Source organism: Pediculus humanus, genomic scaffold (assembly GCF_000006295.1).
Source record: "Pediculus humanus corporis 1103172107430 genomic scaffold, whole genome shotgun sequence".
Classification (NCBI taxonomy): domain Eukaryota; kingdom Metazoa; phylum Arthropoda; class Insecta; order Psocodea; family Pediculidae; genus Pediculus; species Pediculus humanus.
This window is the reverse complement of record NW_002987052.1, coordinates 61,912-86,542: the sequence shown is the minus strand read 5'-3', so window position 1 is coordinate 86,542 and position 24,631 is coordinate 61,912. Positions and strand designations below refer to the sequence as shown.

The following is a 24,631-nucleotide window of genomic DNA, read 5'->3' as shown; positions in this document are numbered from 1 at the left end:
TTCTATTCATCGGCGTAAAATATCTAAAACCACGTTTTTTTTTTACTCGTAATAAATAATTTTTTTTTTTTTACACTCTCTCCCACGCCACGATCGCCATTTTGATTGATTGATTTGATTATCATTTAAATTTTTCATTGATGTCGATACAGTTTTAGGTTATAAGTGGTTGTAGGTAGTATACGTTAAAAATAGTGGCAGTAAGCAAAAAAAAAAAAAAAAAAAAAAACAATTATTAAATTACGTTAAAAAAAAATTAATTCGAAGGTCATTCATTTATCATACCTTAAACAACAACAACAGTCTTTAACTTAATGACAATAATAATAATAATAATAATAATAATAATAATAATAATAATAATTTAATAATAAGAATTTCAGACAGAAGAAATTGAGTGACCTCCTTTCGTATATACCGGCCATGCCTTTGTTTCCAAGGAGGTCATTACCATTGAAAGCAACATAACGTGATTTCCTAACGAAGTTTTTTTTTTTTTTTTTTTTTTTTTTTTTTTTGCGTTTGACCAATGGTTACTTTTTACACTTCCTAATAATAATAATAATAATAATAATAATAAAAGCCAACGGCCATAGCGTGCTGGTCACACCGGTTCCCGTACGATCACCGAAGTTAAGCAGCATCGGGCGTGGTGCAAACTTGGATGGGTGACCGTTTGAGAACGCCACGTGCTGTTGGCTTAAAAGAGAAAAAAAAAAAAAAAAATGAGAACAAGACAAAGTAAGAACCAAAAACAAATCTTGTTCTACTGTCGACCTGAGGCAGTTCGACGAGAACGTGAATTTCACTGCTTCTGACCCTGGCCACTCCAAAGATGTTAGTCACTGGAGCCCAGTTCAGGAGACAAATCGTTCCCATCGAATAAAGATGGACTCAGGAAGACCTTCAAGAATTGATGTGGTGCTATCTTATAATAAGTGGCACCACCGAAATTCGAGTATTTGTCCCTAAGGAATCGGGTAGAAACCTCGGATAAATACTTAAAAAACTCCGACAAGTAGCCTTGTCGTGTTTAATGGTGGATAATAATAATAATAATAATAATGATATCACACACGTGATGTATTTATGTACATACATACAGTTAATTAATTTCAACTTATATGCAGCAACTGTGAATTTTTGTAAATCTGCATCTGCTCTTCGTCTTTTATTATTATTATATTTTTTAATAACAGTTGTGTCGGACGTCTGTCGGTTTATTTTGAGGGGGAGGGGGCGAGGGGAAGGGGTACGTTAAATGACTAATGTTACGTTTCTTTTTGTTTTTGTTTTCTCGTTATACGTTTAAAGTTTTGTGTCGTTGTCGTTGTGGTTGTTGTTGTTGTTGTTGTAATTTTCAAGCACGATTTGAATATTAAAATTTTAAAAATGTGACTGCGTGAAAAAAAAAAACCAATAATAATAATAATAATAATGATAACGTAAACGTTTGTTGTTGTTGTTGTTGTTAAATTATGTATTTCGCGAAACGAATTATTTTATTTTATTTTATTTAAATATGATTGGATACGCTTCGGAATATTTTATCGATAACAATCGAGGGTGAGTTTTATTTATCTCTCTTTTTTTTAAAAATCACGAACCGCCATAATTATTAGTTCCACGATCGAAATTGAAACTTTACAATAAAATTAATACACATCGACTGTTTCGTAATTTTTTTTTTTTTTTTTAAAGGTGAGGTTCATCATCATCGTCAATGCGTTAAAAGATCATTTTTTTATTTTAAAATTTTTTATAATGAATCATCATCCATCATGGTTGAAATTTTAAATATTGTCGTTATAATTATTCGAATGATTTTCGAAAACAATGTTAATCCCATATTATTAATATCGTGAATCCCAACAAGGTATCAATTTAATAAAATTTTGCGTTTCACGTTTTTCTTCTTTTTGTTTGTTTACATTCCTGTCCGAGAAAAGGTTTTGCAAAAATTTTCTCATCGATATTAAATAAAAGAATTTTAATAAATAATAATTATGATGAACTGTGATTTCCGATGGAATAATTTCGATATTTTTTTTTTTTTTTTTGTTTTTCCTAAGAAATTTTCTCAGTTTCTTCCTTAATGTCGGCGATTCATTAACTCCCGCAAATTTTAAAACGTTTTTTTTTTTTTTTTTTAAATCGGTCGTAAAAAAAAATTTTTATTAAATTATTATTTGAAAAATTCACGATTTAAATTTTGATTTTTTCTTCATTCGTTCGTAAACGTACAAAAATTTCGAATTCACAAAAAAAAAAAAAAAAAAAAAACACCGAAAAAGGTCACCGCAGAAATTTAAAACTTTGCATTTGACACCACGAACACGTTCGTAATTTTTTTATTTTTCTGTTTTGTTTTAGGAGAAGCAGACGAAACGTCGACGATGAACCTGAAGAATCCGAGGGTAGAAGTCCCATAGGTCCGTGGCCACACGGTTTAAGTTCCGTTTTTGCCGGATTAGGTTGTACCCTCGGCCTTTTTAACATCAGCAGATTTGCCGTATTGAGCATACATTTCGGGTCAAATTTCATTTTGCAATTTTTAATGTTGTCACTCATATTAGGCGTACCTTTATTAGCTTTTCATGCGTCATTAGGACAAACTTTAGGAGCCGGACCGATAGACATGTGGAAAATTTCACCACTTTTCCAAGTAAAAACACATTTATATTTAATAAAAACTTTTTTTTGTTTTCAACTCATTGTTTGTCATTTCAAGAGTGTAATTTTTTTTTTCTCTCTATTATTTTCAGGGTATCGGCGTGGCATTATTATTAGCTCAAGCACTTATAGGAATGTATAGCATCGTCGGAGTTTCCTGGATGTTTGTTTATTTTCGAGATTCGTTTATAACGAAACAAGATTCTTTTAGATGGGCAGAACCGTTTAGACATTACAGAGAAGGTAACACATTTTTTTCTGTTTTCCTTTATTATTATTGTTATTCTTTAAATAAGCATTTATTTTCTAATTTGTTTTTCTTTATATCCTCAGATAATTTTTTCGCTACATCGATATTAAATATGAGCAGAAGACTGGAAGAAACCGTGCCTGATTATTTAAATGTGGTAGTTTTACAAAGACATGCTTTATCATCACCTGAAAATGCTTTCGGGCATTTAAAATTTCAACTAACGTTTAATTTAGCCGTCGTTTGGATGATTGTTTTCGTATCGCTTAGCAAAGGTAAATTTTTTTTTTTTTTTTCAAATCATTTCTCGTCGTCGTTACCATTGAAATCAATAAAAATTATTCGAATGGCGATATTGTGAACATGTTGAAATATGTTGGAATTTAAAATATTCTAACTGGACTCTACAGTCTCTTTCCTTAGAAACGACTCGTTAGAATTTGAAATTGTCATTTCCACAAATACTCGCGTTGAGCACCCACTTATTCGCATAGAAAACACAAATTTAATTACCAGATTGTACAGGTTCCTCAGGATTGTTGTCTTCTTTTGCTCCACCTTCTTTTGTTTCGCCTTCTTTTGCTCCGTCTTCTTTTGCTTTTTTGTCTTTTGCTTCTTGTTTTTCTTCTTCGTCCGTTGCCGATTCCGATGAAGACCTTTTATATTCGAGATCGAATTCTCTTTTGTTATCATCTATTTCACCGAATTCTTCTTCGTTTTCGCTTTCCCTGGGCGAGGAGAGAACTTCACTTACTGATCTTGGTAAAGATGTATCGCTGAGCATGTAATACGGTCCTAATGCTTCCATTTTCGAAGGACTTAACAAAGGTTCAGCCTCGTCTATTTCGTCCGCTTGAGGTTTACCATAAATCAAAGAGAAATCAATGTTTTTGAAATATAAAGCGTATTCAGGTGCGGAGGTAAGTAATGCAATTTCTTCATCGGATAAAATAGCTTTATTTAAAACTTCCAATGCGTGCTGTAATATTTTTCCCTTTCTCATAAAAACGGAATCTCTCCTTTTTTTAAACAATCTTACTTTAATATCCATTTGAAAATATTTTTCTTCTTCCATTTCACCCAATGGTATTAATTTAACAAAATTTGTTTTCTCCATTATTTTAAGAGCGCTTTTAACAATGTTCTGAAGTTTTTTAGATATTTTTTTCAATTGCATGTAATCGGATTTAAACGCATTCATTGAAATTTGTTTGTCTTTCATATTTTTTTCAAAATCTTTCATTTTAACTTTTTGCTTTTGAATTTCCGCTTCGATAAATTTTTGCCTTCTCAAATAATTTTTATTTTCTATTTCCGCTGCCGTGTATTTTTCCAAAACCTTTAATACGTTTACTTTGTCTTTAATCAGTTCTAAAATGGTTTTTTTTTGAGTTATGTATCTCGCAATGGCTTTGTCTTTTTCCGTTATCATGTTTCTTTGCTGTCTTTTGTACGTTTCGATTAAGTATAGAGCTTGCGTGTATTTTTCCCTATATTCCATGAGTTCTTTTCCCACTTGCCTCAACTCACACTCGATCGCTTTATTTTCTAATGTCATTCTATAACAAGCTTCTCCGGCTTTCTTTTGAAAAGTATCCTGAAACTGTATCGAGAGTTGAAGTAACCTTGCTTCGAGTTCTTTTTTCATTCTGACTTTTGCAAATTCTCCCTTTCGCCTTATGTTAAATAATACTCTTTGATGTTCGACTTCGGATTCTGCCATTGTGTTTATCAATTTTTCCAAATTTTCATTATAAGCATCTTTATTTCGTTTGAATTCCTCAAGGATTCTCGTTTGTTCGTTTAATACTTCTATTTCACCATTCAATTCCGCGACCATGTCGTCGAATTTTTTTCGTAATTCTTCTATGTGAATTTCGCCTCTCTCAGTTTCAATCTTAATTTTCCTTTCAAGTTGAAGTCTTTCTTCACGTTTTTGTATTTTCGTTTCTTCCAATTCAAATAGCAATTGTTCTTTTTCGTTAATTACAACACCATTTTCTTTTTTACACTCTTCAACTTTTTCTTCAAGTTCCAACGTTTTGGATTTAAAATCTTCTATTTTCGAACCGTATTTTTCAATTTTCTTATCGATATCATCGAGTTGAATTTCGTAAATTTCTTTTTCCAATTCTGTGACGATACCCGGCGGTAACCGAGGTGTTTTTTGATTTTTTTTCATTTTATATTATAATTTATTTATATTTGATTTTATAACTAATATAAAAATAATAATAATAATAATAATTAAAAACAAACGTTAAATATAAATAAAAATATTAAAAATTTTGATATAAATGGCGACCGCCATTAGTCAATGCCTTCATTATTACAAAAAAAAAAAAAAAAAAATTTTTTTTTTTTTTCCTCATTTTATATTTATAATAAGTCGAATGAATTTAATTTACAGGTTTACGATCTTACGGAAAAGTCGTTTACGTTTTTTCTGTAGTACCTGTCCTAGGAGTATTAATTATTAGTTCTAAACTTTTGGGTTTGATACCAGTTTATAGAGGATTTTTTCCACAAACGGAATGGTCGGAATTTTTTTTAAATCCGAAAAGTTGGATTTCTGCGGCCACAGAAGTTATGTTAACGTGGAACCTACTCGGAGCCGCAACTATGCAAGTTACTAGTCATAATCGAAGTGGTAAAAAATTATGGCGTGATATCGCAACAATTGCTCTGCTGACGCTTACAGTTTTAATATTAGCCGCATTTTTGGGAAATTTATGTTATCAACTGATTTCTCTAAAAGGATACACTTACGTTCCAAGTTCTTTCGGTGTGTGTGTGTGTGTTTTTTCATTATTATTATTATTATTAATTTTAATTTTTTTAAGACGTTGTCAAATTCAAATTTTATACGTTTTTTTTTTTTTTTTTAGAAAGAATTTCTACTTACTCATTTCTTCGACCTCCTGGAATGCCTTTATTCCCTTCCAACTCCATTCCACTTCGTCACATGTCGCATGCATCACTCGTTGCTGGAGATAGGGTTTCAAAACCTGGAGCCGCACATGAAAGCGGTTATCAAGTTATAAGGCTTGCAACCGAACTTATTCCCGCAACGTTAGCAATTTTAGACGGAAATTACTTATCGCCGTTTTGGGCGGTGCTCTTTTACTTCACATTAATACTATTTGGTATAGCACAACAATTAGCCATATGGCACTGTGTTATAACTGGAATAATGGCAATAAATGCTCCTACGTTAAAGTCATGGGAAACAACCATAACATTTTTCACTTGTGCAGCTGGATTTATTTTAGGTCTTCCAATGACAACAGAGGTACGTGTTTCTTACATATGTACATATTGTATAACATTTATGGCGCTCGTTTAAAAATTCATCAATTTTTTTAGCTCGGAATTTTCGTCGTTTACTTTTTGGATTACTGCCTCGGTGGAGGTTGGTGGGTCATCTTGTTGACCCTAATGGAAATCTGCGCTATACTCATGGTGAGAGGTCGACCTTATTCCGGAGAAAATATTTGCATAGCTCTTTTTGGAAAAAGAAGCAATTGCATCTCATTGTGGGCAGTACCGTTGTTAACATTCACGTGGAATGTTGTTATGCCTGTTGCTTTGCTAGTTATGAGCATTACCATTTTTAAAAGTGGCGGCTACCGAGATCTCTGGATATGGAGATGCGGAAAAGGAGATTATTGGCCCTTATGGACTCGAGAAGTCGGAGTTTTCGTTCAAATTATTCCACTTCTTTGCATTCCAATAATTGGCTTAGTACAATGTTACAAATACTTGTCCAACGGACCTGCGGATATTTTTGATGTAAGTACTTTATAAAATAATTACATATTAAGTAAAAAAATAGTCATTATGATTATGAATTGAATAAAATGCTTACAACTTTTTAGAGACTGGCAAATTTATACCGTCCGGCAGTAAATATAAGCGGTATTGCTGATGAAGACAACACAGCCACAAATTCTAATACACCTTCCAATGACTCAGGGACTAACAGCTCAACAGAATTACCTCCAGCAGAAGACCCTCCGCCAAAATACACACCGCCACCTTCATATTCGACTGCAACAGGAACAAGGTTTGAATTTAATAATTATAACGGTTTTTTACAACAAACACCACGTTGGACAAAACATGATATATCCAAAATTACCTTGTAAAATTTTATTAATTTTTAGAATAGCAAAGTTATTGCGCCAAAGTTTTAGAAGGAGTGTTCGTAGAATTCAAAACGTTCTAGGACCGGAAATAGTTCAACCTCCCAGACCTCCTCCCCCAGATTATGCTTCCGTATTAGTTGAAATGAATTTGAATAGAAACGATTGCCGAGAAAATATGTCTCCATCATCTGGTGCAAATACTTTTACAGCAGCAGGTAAAATAAGTAAAAAAAAACATGCCCAACGTTTAATTATAGAAGTTTTTTAGTTTTTTAATTAAACTTCATCGCGCACAATGAAATTAAAACACAACTCGATTGCTTACGATAATTAAATCTATTTATTAGTTCAAAAAAAAAGAAAAAATTTTTTTTTTCTAACGACCGAACCGATGACCATAGACAAACTAAAATTTCATAGAATAATAATAGATTACACTGCCACCTCGCGTCAAATAATGAAAATACGAAAAAAAAAACAGTTTTTTAATAACCGATGATAAAAATTCTTTGCTGACTAAATATGAAATTTTTTATTATTTAATGTGATAAAAATAAATAAAAAATAAATAAATAATTTATTTCAGATGTTGCACAAGTTTTACGATGCAGTTTTAGAAGAAATATTAATTTAAATCAACAAACCTCAAACGAAGGAACCAATACTTCTCAGAATCTAGTCATTCCTTTCCGTGAGAATAATTAACTAATAAAAATAATATTTTAAATAATTATATTTATAATTTTTAAATTAGTTTTATTTATTTATTTTTCATTTATTTTTCCTTATAATTATTACTTACACATATACAATTTTTGGAAAAAAAAAAAAAATAAATTAACAGTTAAGCGTTTATTTTAATAAACGTATGATAAAACCATTTCTGAAATCATGAAAAATCTTCTTAAAAAAATGTAAAAATTTCATTAATTAAGCAAAATAATCGTCATATAAATATTATTTTTGTATAAGATGAAAAAAAAACGAATAATTTTATATCGAAACATCTTAAAAAAAAAAAAAAAGTAAAAAACTAAGGTTTAACAAAAATAAAATGAAAAAATAATTAAAAATGCATTTCAATTTAAAAAACACAATTAAATGTGCTCTTAAGATAATAATGATAATTGTTTTACCAATGATTAATTCCAATTAAATTATGATTATATAAAAAACTTTTTACAAATTGTTCCAAAGAATATAATTTAAAAATTAATATAAAAATAATGTTTTTTTTTTTTTTTTTATATATATTTATATAATTTACAAAAATAAATTTTTTTTTTTTTTTAAAGAATTTTTTATTTAAAACAAATGTTAATTTTTTTTTTTTATAGAGAAATAATTAATTAGGTTTACTTTTATTACAATTTTAAAAACATTTCAAACTTAAGGCTCAGCCGAATTTTTATTATACTTTTTTACATAATCTTAATTTGTTCTTAGTTTAATTCAAAACCAACCAATTTACCAGAAACCAGTTTCCATCAAAACTTTAACACACACATATAAATATATGTACATACATGTACAGAAACAATTATTAAAATTTGAGTGTCACAGTTCATCACTATCAAATCTAAAACTACTGACTAAATCTGCAACTCTTTTGCATCCAGATACTGACAAACCATGAGTGTTGAAATCCATTTCGTTAAGAATTTCTTCGACAATTTCATTTTTTATAGGTTTATTATTGTTTTTTAATTCTGTTATTATACACTTTCTAACCTCTTCCTCTCCGAGAGGAAGGAAAGGAAGATATAAAGAAACTGAATGACTATCCAGAATAGAACTTTGGTGAAAAGCACCCTCTGTTGAATATAGAGAAAGACGTAAATCTGATTCAAAATCTTTATATTGCATGTCATCTCTTAAAATTCCTTGTTTCCAAAGATTCATATATTTTCTATTAATGGCACTCCCGCCTTTGTTCGATATGAATATGAATATACCGTTTTTATAATTAACAGAATCTATTTCATCATTGTAATCAAAATATGGTTTTATACCATCTAGAACTCCAGCTGGAATTTTGTCCACTTCGTCAAAAATAAATGTAGACAAATGACAATTGCTAATGTTTCCCTTTATCCAATTTTGAATATTTATCTTGTACTCATCAACATATTCTTTCTTATTTCTAGGAAAATGTATTCGACCATTGAAAAAGTGAACAAATTTGCTTTTACTCTTATATTTATATATATTGTTTATTATAAGTTTTGTAACATGAGTTTTACCGCTCCCAGTCCATCCATGCATTAAAATAACTAATGCTTTTCTGGGCGTTTCATTAAAACGATTTTTAAGAGTAGATATTAATTTATTTATTACAATATTTTGCCCATACAGCAATTCATTAAAATCTTTTTTCAGTTTTTTTATATCAGGTTTTATAAAATTCGAATTACACCTTTCATAACCAATATAATTTTCTATGGAATCCAATAATTCAGACCAAAAACAATACCCCAAACTGAAAGTTAATGTAAGTATCAAAAATATGCCTATTTTCATTTTTATTCGAGTAATAAAAATATAAAATTATCTTTGTTAAAAATTATTAAATATGAAGTTTCTTTAACGAGAGAGAGAAAAAAAAAAAAATTTGTCGTAGTTTATTTCGAGACTTAAAGACACTCCCAAAAATTTCTAATTTTGTTTAATTTAAAGATCTAAGTAGAATAATTGTTGTTATGAACTCCTGACATCATTTACACTTGCTGGAACTTTAATTTCTAATTTATCAAGTTCTTTAGACAACAAAATTTGACAACCAAGTCTGGATGTATCTGTGAGCTCATATGCTAAATCTAACATATCCAGTTCTTCATCTGTCGGTTTATCGGGTAATTTATCATAATCTTCCTTTTTAAAAATTAAATGACATGTTGAGCAAGTAAGAGTTCCTTCACAAGCTCCAAAACCATCTAATGGAACATTATTATTAACTACAACATCCAAAAGAGAATCTCCTTCTTTTCCTTTCGCTGAAAGTTTTTGACCGCTAGCCAAACAAAATGTTACTTCTAACCTGCAAAAATATTACAATTTTGTATGAAAAACAGAAAAAAAATTTGTTTTTGAAACACCAACATGTTTTATTTAAAATGTGTGTAAAAAAAAAAAAGTAAGTTTAATTAAATACTTATTACTGAGGGTGAGTATTTCTAAATGTTATTTTTATTAAAATATAAGATATTAGTTTTAAGAAATAATGGTACCCATTATTAAAATATATTGAAAAACTAAAATTTATATTCTCTGAAGGAAATATTATAAAATTTTTTAATTATTTAAAGACATGTAAACAACTGTATAAAAAAATGTAAGTTATATTTACTTTGAAGAAATCGAAGAATGAATTACTTTAAACAATATTGATTCTAGAGATTTTTGATAAGTGTTAAAGTACGTACACTATCAAAACATATGGTTTACAAATAACCTAACAATAAAAAAAAGAAAAATATCTAATTAAAAAAAAAATTTTATTCCCAGTACTTACTGTATGCTTTAATATTAAAACAGGTTAATGAGATCTTCAAATAAAATTATTTTTTTAAAACTTATAACACTACCACCAAAATTTATTTAAACTAATAGGAAAAATTTTTTTTTTTTTTTTTTGAATTTCGGTTTACTGTAAAAAATTGTAATAAAAACATTCAAGCTTACAAAGTTCACCCTTGGCAGGAAAAATTTTCTGAGTTCTTCTAAGACACCCTTTTAAGGGTTACTTTAAATTTTTGTAAACTTACTCTTCTTTTTTCAAAACTGGCTGACTTGTCACAACACACCTTGTACAAGCCTTGTTCAACAACCAAGGACACTTATTCTGCAATAATTTTGGAAAACCTTTACCACTTAATATTATTTTTAAGTAATTCGATAACATTTCCAATAAATGTTTAAAATTAAAAACTTTAATAATAAAAATAAAAATTTTAATTAAAATGTTATTAAATTAAAAATTAAAATGCGAATTCATCAACTTCTGTTTCCATGTTTTCTATTTCCGTAACATTCTCCCGACATTTTTCTCTCAGAAAAATGGCGCCTAAAAATTTGTTTAAAATTGTAAATTTTCATTTCATACACTTTCGTTTCATTCCACATGATTTTAAATGCGTTAATAATTGATTTTAATTCATTTTAAATAATTTAATTTTAATAAAATTAAGAGTTTAAAGAGTTCAGATTTATTTAAATAAATAATTATATTAAAAAATAAATTTAAAAAACAGAATTTTAATTTTTTTTTTTTTTTTTTTTGATGCTTATATTAGGAAAAAAGTAATTTTGAAAACAAAATAATGATAAATATAAATTAATATATTATAGGGTAATAAGAAATATGGATAGACATTGACTAGTATTAAAATAACTGGCTGGCTTAACAAATAGAACAATCTAAAACTTGATCATCAGGTAAAGACTTGATTAATAAGGCTACAGCTTTTGTTATGTATGTCATGGTGCCATAACTTCCACTCGGAGCACTATCATAAAAATGCTGACAAATATACGCGGCACCACCACAGACTAAACTATCATTTTGTCTTGTATCTCCCCGTTTGGCACAACAAAGTGTAGCATCTCCACCAACTTTAATCTAAAAGATGAATCATTTTTTTAAATGTGAAAATCATATAAGATTATTAATGTAACACTTATGCAATACCTGATCTTGTAAAAACATGGCATTAGCTTTGTGAACAAGTTGATCTACAGCAATGATACCACCCAAGCATTTAATGGCATTGTGCTCGGTGATTAGGGTTAAAACCATTAATGCTTCGACCATGAGTTGCCTATATTCAGGTTGTGGAATTGAATTTAAAGCAGTTTCTACCGCCAGAGCAAATTTAAGCTCTCCCGAAGTCATCTTTAAACGAAAGAATATTTATTGCAACTCATTTCGACTAAACTTTAAAAAATTAAATAAAAAGTGCTACAACTACCTCTTGCGTTAAATTTTGAGGAAGTAATCGTCCCTCGATGGCCAAACCTTGACACTGGAAAACAAAATAACAAAAAAAAAAAATAATCTACGTTAATTAAATCTATGGATTTAATCGAATTTCAGGTTCGCGTAAAAAATATAATTACCTTTTCGAGAACTGACCAAACTTGAGGATAAAAATTTCTAGGAACTCTGTTTAAAGCTCCGTCCAATCTTCTTCTTCTCAGCCATTGTCCTTGACGATCTTCCGAACGTTCATCATCATCATTTTCCGAACTGACGCCAGATAATGATAATCCTATTTGACTTTTCTAAAATTCGTTTCCATTTTTAGTACAAAAAAAAAAAATCAAATTAAAAGAAAGAAAATAATTGCAAAAACTTACTTTACTGACTCTACTAGATTTACAGCTAATAATCGAATAGTTTCCTCTTCCAACTAGAAAGAGAGAAAAACATTAAATTTGTAAAATTTTACTTTAAAAAAAAAATCGGTTTTGATTCAAATTTATTTTTTTTTTTATTAAAAAAAATTACCACTCGTCAATGCGAATTCTTTTCCACTTAAAATATGATGGAGTAAATTTTTCATTTCGAACGGTGATAAATTTAATAAATGTTCCGATGCTTCGTCTCCGCTGCAACTTAAACTTCTTGACAATTCAGCCGCCATTACCTAAAATTTTAAATATGTATATATTTTTGTAGTAGTTTTTGTTTTCAGGTAGTATTAAGTTTTAGGACCCGGAACGCATCTTTTTTAATTCATTCTACACTTACGAATGGTCTCAATGAAAAAGAAATGAAAAAAAAAAAATTAACCTGTATTATCAGGCCGACTCGAAGCCGCAGCATTTCCAAAAATAATTGTGGTTCAGTACGAATAAACACGGCTAAATAAACGATTAGTTCTTGGGTTAACATAGAACTGCTTTGGTCATCCCCGTAAGCCTGATGTATTAATTGTCGCAATTCTAAATCTGGAATAGCTCCCGTAATTGTTTGTTCGCTCACAGGCGGCATTCCAATTGTCACCTAAATGTAAAAATCCTCTTACTGAAAATTATCGTAACAATTAACGAAAATAATAAAATCTTTTTGTGGGTTTTACTCACTTGTTTTTGCCTCACAACTAAATCAGTCACAGATTTTGCCAAATCATCCGAACGTTTTCCGAGAACTCCAGCCGTATGCCTCACGAGGCCCCACAATTTTTGTTCGCAAGCTTTCACGTACAGAGTCTTTAATAAATCCTTGACGGTAACGATTTTACCATTTTGAGTTACCCCTCAAAAAAAAAAAAAAAAATATTCAATTTTAATTCGAAAAAAAAAAAAAAAAAAAAACAAATTCAAGAAAATAAATATACCTGTACTGAATTGAAGACCTTGCGTATCGACTAAATACTGTAAAATATCTCCTTCTTCTTCTAAATTTTCTGTTTCTTTCAACATTGTTAACAATTCTTCGACTTCGGTATCTGCATATTGCGTTTCAGACATCAATCTTAAGAAAGCAACAAGTCGATTACGATTTAATAATTTTATTTTTAAAATATCTAAGAAACAATGATTAATATTCATGTATACCTAACGTGACCAACCGAGGGACCGACTTTCCATTCCTGACTCACTTCTTCCGGTGAAGAACTACGTTTTGGTCCTTCTTCCTTCGAAAAATTTTCCGAATTACCAATGTCTTTTAAAGATGATCTTCGGGGTACCAAACATTCATCCATTTGTAAACCGAGAGAATCAGCTAAAAATATTTAAACAAATCTTAAATCTTTTCTCATGTGTTTTTCATAAATAGTATAAACATTTTTTTTTTTACTTACGTTCAACAGTGATCGATCGAGTTTTTTTAATGGCTCCTTTAACGCTTATTTTTCTTTTCATAAATTTATCACCTTTCGACATACTCTTAGTAGTTGGATTCAGTATAGATTTAGTTATTTTTTTATTTAAATGTTCTTCTAAATATTTTTCAACCTTCAAAAAAAAAAAAAATTAATTATAAAAAATAAACCTCCTGTCCTATTATAAATTCAAAAGATTTAACTTGGTAACTTACATCGGGATCTAATCTATCAGGATATCCTTCTTCTTGACTACCTAAAAAACTCAAATTCGTGATATTTGATGTGGTAAGAAATTCATTTAGATTTCCAAAAGCTACTCGGGTACCGTTAATATAACCCGACTTTAGTTTTTTAATAGTTGTAACCATTCCTAAAGGTATTTTACCTTTATCTGAAGAGTAAAATAAAAAACTTTTTAAGGTACAATCAAACAGAGTTAAAAATTAATTACCAAAATCGGTAGTTACCCAAATGAATATTTTTTAGATTTAGTATTACTAATGGTCTGCCCAACATATTTTGCCAACTCGATTTTAAAAAATTAATTTCAGATTTAAAAATATCAATCATAAGTTCGTGATCCGAAGCTATGTAAAAATGAGTTGAATCAATTTTTTGAGGTGTGAATGCTATTATTCGATCATTTAGAGAATACAGTTTAGATGTACTCAAAATTCCGACGTCTCGTGATCTTCGCCCGGATAAACCTAATTTTTTATTTCTTCCTAAAAAATTAATAAATACATTCATAATTTTAAAGTGATGATGGAAGAAAAGAAAATGGATTGTTTACAACTTATTACAGGGAAATAAAAAAAAAAGCAATGCTTACCAAGGTAAGTGAATAAATGGCTGAGAACCCTGGCAGGTTGAATTTCGATAGGCAAAACTTCTTCAACGGTTTGAAGATGAATATCGTGAACAAGCAACATATTTCTTATGGTTTCATCTTCAGCCAAAACTACCACTTGTACAACAACATCTGGTTTTTTTTCGGAGCATAATCTTCTGTTTAAGGGATCTAATTCTCCGATTGCCAAAAAATTCTACATAACGATAACAATAAAAAAAAGGTTACTATAGTAAATGAAATAATTAAATTTAAAAAAAAAGAAGTTTTTAAAAAGTATAATTAAATACCTCTTGTAAAAGTTTTCCTAATATATACAAAGACTGAGCCCATAAAAAGGGACAACGACCTTTTGGAATTCTAATTTGACTTCCAGGATTTTCATATTCTGCAGCTACATTGTCATGTTGAACAGCATATAATTCAGGCACGTACTTGATGTCATTATCAGAGGAAATTAATACCTAGAATTAAAAATGTGTCTTATTAATATTAGCATTCGAGTTTCCTATATAAATTTATTTTGAATTAATAGTCGTAATTTTTACCTCTTCCAATTTTTCTGAATATTTAAGAGATAATTCTTTATTGCCTTGAAAACAAGAATCTATTATAAAATAACAAAAAAATAGAGGCCATTCACACTCGATATTTTCAAACATCCTTAATTCCCAAGGCTCGTAGTACAACCTGTTTGGATCCTGTAAAAAGTCACTCGATGAATGAATGATAATTTTTTTAAAAGTAGCCAATTTGTGCTTATAAGCTATTATAAACTAAAATAAATAATACTTTCAACTTACTTCTCTTGGAGTTTTGTGCCCATCCCTGAGAAACCTTTTACATCCATAATGCCCTTGAAGTTTAGATATTATTGTATTTCTTGTTGTTTGAATAAGATTAGAATCGTCAACTGCAAACGCTGGAAAGCTGATAACAGCAAGAAGGCTAGAATCTATTTCCTTTGAATTGGATTCCCTAGGAAGCATAGACTGAAACATTTAAATTCTTCTTCTTCTAAAACCATAAAATCTAGATCAAAATATCAAAAAAATTTGAAAAATTTACCTATTTTTTCCTTTTTGTAAATTTAAAAGAAATCAGAAATCTATTTAGTCTCTTTTTCCAGTAAGATAATTTTTTAAGATTTTAAAATTGAAAAATATTCATTAAATTTACCTGAAGAACAGCATGACATTTTTGAGCTTCATCAGCGAGAACATGAATGATTGAACAAGGACCACCTCTAGCTCCAAAAAGATCAAGTTCATTCATTGATTCTAAAGCTGCCTTTGCCATTCCGACAGAACTAGCATTGAGTTCAGGCAAACCATGATTAGCTTTATCTCCTCTTTCCCAAATTCCATAATCCTAAATGAAAATGTCTATAATTTACTATTAAAGTAATTTAACGATTTTCTAAAAATTCTAAAATGTTATTTTTTTTTATGATAAAGAAGGATTTATTACATAAATTTCTCAATAAATTGTACTTACAGGAATGCAATAGGCTGATTCTACATAAAATACTAAGTTTTGAATGAAAGCAACTTCATCAAGATTAAATATTATCTGAAGACCTGAAAAAAGGAATGTTTCATTCGAGAACATTAAAAATTTTACAATATGATTTTAGAGATTTTAGGAGATTTACCAGAAGCTGTCATTTGAGCCAAAACTAACAAATATAAAGAAATGGCATCAATTTGAAGATGACCCCATTCATCATCTTTTACTACAGGTTGACCTGTTGCTGAACTAAATTTAGCATGCAATGAATCACACGGATTTTGAGTACATTTAAATTTTTCAACCTTATCTTTCTGTTGCATCATGGCACTGAGTAAACCTCTCATTAATTTGACACAGCTCTACAATATTTTAAAATAAAAATTAAATCGTTTAATAATTTAAATGACAGACAACAACAAAATTCTAAACTACAAAAATTTCTTACTTGCTTTAGTTCATAAGTGGTGGCCCTGTCTTCATCAGCATCAGCAATTTTATTATATGCCATTGATAATCCCCACACAGCCATTATACAATAAACATTATCCCTTATCCAAGCGTGATTATTGTCTGGACTGGCAGGAAACAAACCGGTAACTGGGTTCTAAAATAATTTATGTAAAAATTAAAAAATTTTCCATTAATATCATTCTCAAAAAATTTTTGACACAAGTGTAAATAGTACCTGATGTATCATAATGACATTTTGTACCATTCGTTGATAGTATTCGAGTCGAATTCCAAAATTATTACGACTTTTCATTTTTTTTTCTTTTTTTTTTTCTAAATAAACTTTACTAAACTCACTCTTATGAAAATTTGATTAATAACTAAATAATTTCTTTGGCTAAGTTACAAAAAATTAAGAAATAATTCATGTCGTCTGCTGTCTTTTTTAAATTAATAACGGGCTTAAATTACTTGAATGCTATTATTCAAACAACATCATTAATCAATTGATTTCCTTTTTTTTTTTAAGAATTAACTCAAATTAAATCGTAAAAATTTATTTTCTACTTAATATTTTTCGTATATTATTATTTAATTTTACTAATTTACTTACTTTAATTTAAACATTAACTTTTTACGGACCTTTTAAATCCAGTAATGTAGTCAACTTCCTAAAAATAACAAGTGAAAAATATTAAAAAATTAAACGGTTAAAAACAAATTTAATAACAGATAAATAAATAAATATTATTTATATAATATTCTACATTATTTCTCATTATAAATAAATCATATTACAAAATTTTATCTATAAATAAATACAAATAAAAATCTTTAACTAATATATAAAATTTGTTCTCGAATTAATAATATATTTTATATAAAATAATAATTAAGTTATTTAATTAATATTGTATAACAATATTGAAAATGAGTCATTTTAGTTTTTAATACTGTAAAAGTTATTTTATTAATGAGACTGAGCTATTTCTGAAAAAAATTCCAAAATGTTTTTTATTGAAAATTCTAAAGTGATCATTGAGCCGGGATAACATCTTTGTATAAAATCTTCTAAATATTTATATTGCTGAATGAATTCTTCTTGCATTGCTCTCCATACCACCTGAATGTGAAAAAAAAAATTTTTTAAGAAAAAAGAAAAATTTTGAAAATTAATAAAAAAAAAAACATAAAAAATTCTCACTTGTAAAAGATTTTCATCCTCGCTTAAATGCTTTTCTACTTTTCTATAAAGATTTTCCAAACCCTTTTTGACTTCTCTCGAAGGATAAGCATTTATAACTTTTCTTAATTGTTCTTTACTAAAAGCCATTTGATAACTTATTTCAGATTCTTTAACTCCCTGTGCAACTTTTGCTTCAACTCCTTCGAAAAACAGCTGAAATGCAACAAAAAGCATCGATACATAAAATTAAAGTAATTAAATTAAGTAAAATTACGTCTGATTTTGTTTTACATTTAATTTTTCCAAAGGACGTCCAAAATACTGTGTCACGTAATTCTTTAAAGCTTCGTTATATTTTAATTTAGCTTCTTTTCTATAACTATCGAGAACTCCAATTTTTAACTGAGATAAAAGATCGTGAATGTGATGAAAATTTTCTAAAATTTAAAATCGTAAAAGTTTTATAAAAGATCAAGTACTTAAAAGAAACGATGCAAAATAACAAAAAAAAAAAAAAAACCGTTACCCATTTTAACAACTTCTTGAGGAGTTTTCAAATGTTCCGATGCTATTCTCGGAATGGCATCAAACATTGCCGCCATTAATTTTATATACCATTTGTCTAAATCTCCTCTTCTTTCGGTTGTTTTGAAAATCGATTGAGCAGTTCTTGCAAATTCGTCGAAATTCGACACGAATGGTAGAATTCCACATTTCGTTTTCTTATTCGGTTTCATTTCTTCGATGGATCTCAAATTGGCTATCATAAATTTATCGTAACATCGTTTAACTAATACCAATATGGATCCGTATGTTTTACTTAAAAATGATTCCGTGTCTTGGGCAGACATGACGTGTTGCGTTAGTCTAACGAGAGCATGCATGCAGTAACTGGAAAAAAAAAAAAAAGGAAAAAAAAGAAAAACATTATCTCACTCTTAACTTTTTAGTTTATACTTGAAATAATTACGTACTATCCATCTAATTTTTCGTAATAATTAAAAAAACTAGTCAGTTCTGATTCTAATGTGTGAAATAAATCTCCCATCATTTTTCTCACTTCTTCATTTATTTGTTTTTCTATTTTTTTCGTCGGTAATAATCCCGATCCCGAATCGTATTCGTCACGGGATTCTAAAAAGCCAGCATCTAAAGTTGTTTGTGTGTTCTTGTAAATAAAAAGCAAACATTTTATTTATAATTAATTACTCATTTAAAAAAAAAAAATTTTTTTTTCTTTTGCAATTGCATAAAGTATGTAAATAATTATTAAAGTTTTACCTTTGTGGTTGGACTAATTACGTCTAATTGGAAAAATGAAATGCAAAAATTTTGTTCGTTAAGACAAACCAATTCTAATTCGGTTAAAGCTTTTTCAAAATATTCATCAAATCTTAATCTTTCACTTTCATCTATTTCTTGATTCCACTGTTCTTTTTCTACGCCTTTAAAACAAGTGAAAATAAATATTAAATGCAAAAAAAAAAAAAAAAACAAAAAAAACAAAAAAAATTAAATAAATATCTCTTACCTAAAAGGTTTGTGTTAGCAGGATATTTAGCACTTGCACTCAAACTCTGAGCTTGTTGCTTAATTTTTCCAGCTAAATCTTCTTTAGATTCATTTCCTCTAACTTTTCTATCTTTCCCGCTATTTATTTTCTGTCTTGCTTCTTCGAAAAAGTTTTTTATATCTCTATCATATAATTTATTTAATGATGATATATAAACCTTAATTAAAGCTAAATAAGCTTTACGATCCATAGCTTTGCACCAATGTATCAATTCTGTATAAATTTCTAATTCTTTGTGTATGGAATTACGATTTGGTAAAGTTAGTTCTCCAGAGGAAGAAATTGAATTCTCACCGGAATCATTACTCTGAAAACAAAAAATATAAAAAAATTAATAATTCTGAGTAAAATTTTCAAAAAAAATCAATTATAATGTTTTATCAATTACCAAATGAATAAATAAGTTATTGAGATATCTAGTTATGGTTTGGGAAAATTTAATTTTACACTTTTCAAATCTTTTTCTCTGATCTTGAACAGCTTGCATTCTGACAAGTGCCGGATGTATTTCGGCATTCATTGCTGCAATCAATGCTTTTCCAGCTGCGATGGCTTCTTTTAAACCTGTGGGAGTTGTTAAATCTGCTTCAATTAATGCATTTTGATGTTTCTGTGACAAATCTAGTTGACTCTGAAAAATGGATATTACAACATGAAAATTATGACAAATAAGAAATTATTAAACAAATGTATACAAATTTAAATGACTTACTATAATATTTTCTAAATCAACTAATAACTTTTGATTATTTTTATTTGCCACTTCAATTAGTAAATTTTTCTCTTCCATTTCCTCCATAGTATCTCTGATGTGTCTCAAAATTTCATCATAACAATCTAATTGTTCTTCTACTTTTTCAGCTTCCGTAATAGCTTCTTCTAATTTAATCATTAAATTTTCTACTTTTTGTCCAGATGATAAAACACTGTATACATTTTCCTGTAAAATTTTCCCTAAATTAAATTTTATTTATAAAGTTTTTTATTTTTATTGAAAATTCTTATTCGTATATAAACAATACCCCATCGAGAAGAGAAAGGTCTTTGGCTAAATTTTCCATAAATGCTTCTGCATTACTTATGGCCGTCTGGCAAGAGGACATTAACAAATCCAAATCTCTTTCTTCACTTTCAGTTATAGCTTGATATTCTTCAATTAAATTTTCCTCTTCATCTAATTCAATTCCTAAAATATTTAAAGAATGAGGACAATTTTTTCTCACATTAAGCCATATTTTTTTATATAAAAGAGAAAATCTAATAGTAAAGTAGTTAAGACCAAAATATTTTTGAGTAAAAGCAAAAAATTTTTACTCCTACCTTCTAATATTGGACTATCTTTTTTAGGCGAAGACATATCAATTAACCAATCATTTGGTATATTTTCAAAATTAGGTTTTTCTTTAGGTAAATGCCTACAGCAATACTTCCACAATTGCATTATAAAATTTTGCCTTTCTTGTAAATTAATCGCAAACCATTTATAAACCTTATCAAAATGTAAATCAAATTCATGCGTTTCTAAATCATTGTTTTTCCCATCCACTACCTTTAAATCACTCAACAACCACTTTCTTTTATTTTTATAAACATTTTTATCATTTTTTTTAATCTGAAATATAAATGAAATAAAATTATATCAATAATTAATTGATAAAAATCAAAAAGTTTTGTTTAAAATTAATTAAACTAAAAAAAGTTATTTTAAAAATTGTTTTTAAGTCTTTAAAGTACTTTTAAAAAATTTAATAAACAGGTATTTAAATTTATTTGCTTAACAAGTATTTTGTTCCAATATAATTTTACTTGCCTGATGAATTGTTACTGATATTGGAGTGACACAAGACACTACTAAGCATAAAAAACTAGACTTTTTTTTCTTATAAACTTTATTGACATGACAAACGGCAAGAAGTCTTTCTTCTGCAGGATTTAATACCTCACGTTGCAATGTATGTCGAATCGTTGCCATTATTTTAGTAAATAAACATAAAAAAGAATAATATTATATACGAAACTAAAGTAATGTATTTAAAAGCTTCATAATAAACAAGTAAGAATGAATAAAATTTCCCTGCAACTCAAATATTGCTAGGCAACAAAGTTTTGTATAAATAATAATATTTTTAAAAAATTTTTTAAAATGATAAAAAGTTTTTTCTTTTTTTAAATTTTACAAAAACTCCTAAATTTCAAAAACTTTTTATTGATGAAATTAATTCCAAACTGTGGTTCACTACTCTCCTGCATCAAAAATTTTTATTATGTTGCAAGTATTAAAATTATAATTTTAGATATTAAGCAAAAATAATTATAACTGTTTGTGTAAAATTATATTTTCATTATGAAATTAATTCAAAATATTTTTTTAGATTTTACATATGGAATCAACTATAAAGAACCATGTTATTTACAACAATGAAATAAAATATTATTTTTAAACAAATAAAAATGGGCAGTTCTTCACTAGGCTTTGAAATATTGCTTTATTTAAATTCATATTATTTTTGCATATTTATAATCGCTGAAATTTGCATTGGCATATTTAAAATAATTAATCTTCCATATCCTACAGGTGTTTTAATGTCAGAATCATTAATAATGATATTTTTAAGTTGTACCGAAACGATTAGAATATTTATGGGACATAAAGGAAATTTAACAGAACAATCATTAGGGGTTTTAATTTCAATTTTATTGACAATACCTTCAGTTTTGGGAATTCTTTATTTTCTTCTCTGGCAAACCTACGTACTAAGAATCGAAAGTATATTATGCGGCATACAATTGTCTCTGCAAGGAATAGAATTTTGCTTTGCTATTATTTGTCTTTTAAGATTTTGTAAAGCTGGAGTCTATTAAAAGTGTGTCATGATGACATTAATTTAAAATAAGTTTAGTATTTATTTCAAAAAAAAATAATTTACAGTTTTTATGTGAATAAAAATTGATTAATGTAACAATAATATAAATAAATATAATTAATAAAACTTATATTATAGTAGCTATAAACTATTAATTATTTAATGGAAGTCCCTCAGATAATTTTTAGACTTTATTTACATTGTTAACCAATAAATTCCTTTTTCTATTAATTGCTTTTAATCTTTGGTTGCAATATATTCTTAAAAATACTGATATAAAAACGAGAAATATTCCTAATATTCCAAGTGGGCTTATGTTATGATGATAAATAAGACAAGATAATAATATAGCTAAACCCTAAAATAAATAAAAAATTTCATTACTATAAACAATTGATGAGAATAAAATAAATGTTTGTAATGAAATCCTTACCTGTCTGATTGTCATAATAATAACAAAAACAACGGCTCCAAAATTTGATATAGTGTAAAAAATAAATAGCTGACCTGCAGCAGAGCAAATGGATAATAACAAACAGTCAAACATAAATTTATGATACTGTAATAAATAAATAAATAAAGAAAAGAATAATATAAAATATTTAAACTTAAACATTATAATAATGTTTAATATAAGAAATTACATTTATCATAAAATGTATAGAAGGAATGAAACCCCCTTGTTGTATAAGGGAAACAGTTGTAAATAGGCAAGAAAATAAATTAACTCCACACATCATTTGAACAGAACTCATGTGAAATTGACTAAAGAGAACTCCTTGCCAATTCGATGTGAAACTATCAAATATTAAATAAGCTGCTAATAAAATGATTCCTGAGAACGTGGTGACATTGTCATGTGCCTTATTTTCTTTACTTCCTAGCATAAAAAATGTCATACCAATAGAGATAAGAACAGCAGTTACATATTCATAATATTCATATTTCTTTCTAGAAACTAATTTTCCCATCATCATAACTGGGATTATCTTAGAGGCTTTGGCTAAAACCTAAAAAAAAAAAACCAATTCCTTTAACAATTTATTTAATTAAAAATTAAATTTAAAACCTTCTTCGTATTTCTATTTCGAACGAATAAAAATTAAATAAAATAAAAATTTTTTATTGTTAGTAAAATTCAGAAAACTTCATAATTTTTTTTAAAAATTTATACTTCATACCTGTGTAGGAAAACTAATGAATTTTAATGACTCATACTGACACCAAGAGCTCATGATATTAGAAAATGAGCAAAATATATATTTGTACATAGGTACAGAAGAATGATGCTGATTAGTAAAAAGAAGATAAGAACCTGAGATTCCGAAAGCTAAAATTCTATTAATAAAGACTAGAAATTGAGAATCGGTAAAGTGATCTTTATTTCCGGAAGAATCAACATACTCCTAAAATTAAAAAAAATTTTTACAAAATCATAAAATGATTTAAAATTTTGTAAGGTAAAATTTCAAAACAATTTTTTATTTTCACCTGAGTCATGACTTTTTCTTGAAGGATTCCCCATGTTAAATAAGTTAATTGTAACATAGAAAAACAAAAAATTAAAGTTAATGCTTCTTGGAAAACAGTTTTTTGTAGTGAAACTTGTCCTGCACTTTCTGTGATTCTATCATTATCAGAATGAACAAAACATAATTTTACAATATTACCTATGAGCCCCGACCCTATTTAAATTAAAATTATTTTTTATAATTTTTTGAATGACGACAAAAAAAATTTTAAAAAAAAATTTAGATATATTTTTTTTTTAAAATTAACACCTGAAAACTTTTCTAAATATTTAGTCTTTTTAACAAATTTAAATATTATATATCCAGGAATAAATACTGTAGCATATCCTAGAAGATTAAGTATCAATCTAAATATCCAGCTATTATTAAAATTATTTGAAATATTTAAACTTGAATTGACTTCATTGGATGATTCTTCGAATGCCTTTTTAAATAACTGTGTTGTTATATAAATAACAATCAAACTTCCTAAAATAATTATTCTGTAAAAAAAAAGAAAAAGTCTTTTACTTATAAAATGATTGTAAATTATAATTTTGAAATTTTTTTAAAACACTTTTGAATGAAATTGAATGCTATTATATTTCATTAAAAATTAATAAGAGTTGTTACAAAAATAAAATAATTAATTAACATACTTAAAAAGTGGATTTTTTTTTAAATGTAAAACTCGAATTAAATTTTATTCATTACGCTAAATAACTTTATTGCGGTTAATAAGTTAAATGCATCAAATATTTGTTTAGATAAAAACATTTTAAAC

At 27.7% G+C, this 24,631-nt stretch overlaps 7 protein-coding genes across 7 annotated transcripts; 2 read left to right on the top strand and 5 right to left on the bottom strand.

Annotated features, from left to right (window-relative positions):
* Positions 1-1,522: 1,522 nt before the first annotated feature.
* Positions 1,523-7,339, top strand: Phum_PHUM079960 (Orphan sodium- and chloride-dependent neurotransmitter transporter, putative; the record flags this gene model as incomplete). The annotated part of the gene is made up of 9 exons (XM_002423654.1): positions 1,523-1,566; positions 2,374-2,665; positions 2,766-2,916; positions 3,007-3,198; positions 5,334-5,708; positions 5,812-6,215; positions 6,290-6,715; positions 6,802-6,989; positions 7,090-7,339. 9 exons carry the CDS (start codon positions 1,523-1,525, stop codon positions 7,337-7,339), a joined length of 2,322 nt encoding a protein of 773 aa, XP_002423699.1.
* Positions 7,340-8,628: 1,289 nt separating this feature from the next.
* Positions 8,629-9,591, bottom strand: Phum_PHUM079950 (Torsin B precursor, putative; the record flags this gene model as incomplete). Its single annotated transcript, XM_002423653.1, has 2 exons — positions 8,629-9,264; positions 9,304-9,591. 2 exons carry the CDS (start codon positions 9,589-9,591, stop codon positions 8,629-8,631), a joined length of 924 nt encoding a protein of 307 aa, XP_002423698.1.
* A 177-nt stretch (positions 9,592-9,768) lies between these two features.
* Phum_PHUM079940 (adrenodoxin, putative) lies at positions 9,769-10,972 on the bottom strand (the record flags this gene model as incomplete). Its single annotated transcript, XM_002423652.1, has 2 exons — positions 9,769-10,108; positions 10,836-10,972. The coding sequence occupies 2 exons, from the start codon at positions 10,970-10,972 to the stop codon at positions 9,769-9,771; spliced, it is 477 nt and encodes a 158-aa protein (XP_002423697.1).
* Positions 10,973-11,470: 498 nt separating this feature from the next.
* Positions 11,471-17,026, bottom strand: Phum_PHUM079930 (phosphorylase B kinase alpha, kpb1, putative; the record flags this gene model as incomplete). Its single annotated transcript, XM_002423651.1, has 22 exons — positions 11,471-11,689; positions 11,759-11,962; positions 12,039-12,092; positions 12,187-12,351; positions 12,427-12,479; positions 12,578-12,716; positions 12,863-13,075; positions 13,156-13,328; positions 13,410-13,598; positions 13,652-13,798; positions 13,878-14,031; positions 14,114-14,292; positions 14,369-14,626; positions 14,734-14,947; positions 15,042-15,215; positions 15,300-15,452; positions 15,555-15,743; positions 15,931-16,122; positions 16,249-16,331; positions 16,406-16,622; positions 16,709-16,867; positions 16,949-17,026. The coding sequence occupies 22 exons, from the start codon at positions 17,024-17,026 to the stop codon at positions 11,471-11,473; spliced, it is 3,606 nt and encodes a 1,201-aa protein (XP_002423696.1).
* Positions 17,027-17,683: 657 nt separating this feature from the next.
* On the bottom strand, positions 17,684-21,444 carry Phum_PHUM079920 (exocyst complex component sec3, putative; the record flags this gene model as incomplete). Its single annotated transcript, XM_002423650.1, has 12 exons — positions 17,684-17,836; positions 17,918-18,112; positions 18,191-18,336; positions 18,426-18,790; positions 18,874-19,067; positions 19,181-19,344; positions 19,431-19,779; positions 19,861-20,103; positions 20,185-20,412; positions 20,495-20,658; positions 20,793-21,021; positions 21,298-21,444. 12 exons carry the CDS (start codon positions 21,442-21,444, stop codon positions 17,684-17,686), a joined length of 2,577 nt encoding a protein of 858 aa, XP_002423695.1.
* A 479-nt stretch (positions 21,445-21,923) lies between these two features.
* Phum_PHUM079910 (uncharacterized protein) lies at positions 21,924-22,334 on the top strand (the record flags this gene model as incomplete). Its single annotated transcript, XM_002423649.1, has 1 exon — positions 21,924-22,334. The coding sequence occupies one exon, from the start codon at positions 21,924-21,926 to the stop codon at positions 22,332-22,334; it is 411 nt and encodes a 136-aa protein (XP_002423694.1).
* A 186-nt stretch (positions 22,335-22,520) lies between these two features.
* Positions 22,521-24,624, bottom strand: Phum_PHUM079900 (adenosine 3'-phospho 5'-phosphosulfate transporter, putative; the record flags this gene model as incomplete). Its single annotated transcript, XM_002423648.1, has 8 exons — positions 22,521-22,694; positions 22,770-22,895; positions 22,981-23,346; positions 23,518-23,742; positions 23,828-24,021; positions 24,118-24,142; positions 24,185-24,350; positions 24,572-24,624. 8 exons carry the CDS (start codon positions 24,622-24,624, stop codon positions 22,521-22,523), a joined length of 1,329 nt encoding a protein of 442 aa, XP_002423693.1.
* Between the last annotated feature and the right edge of the window lie 7 nt (positions 24,625-24,631).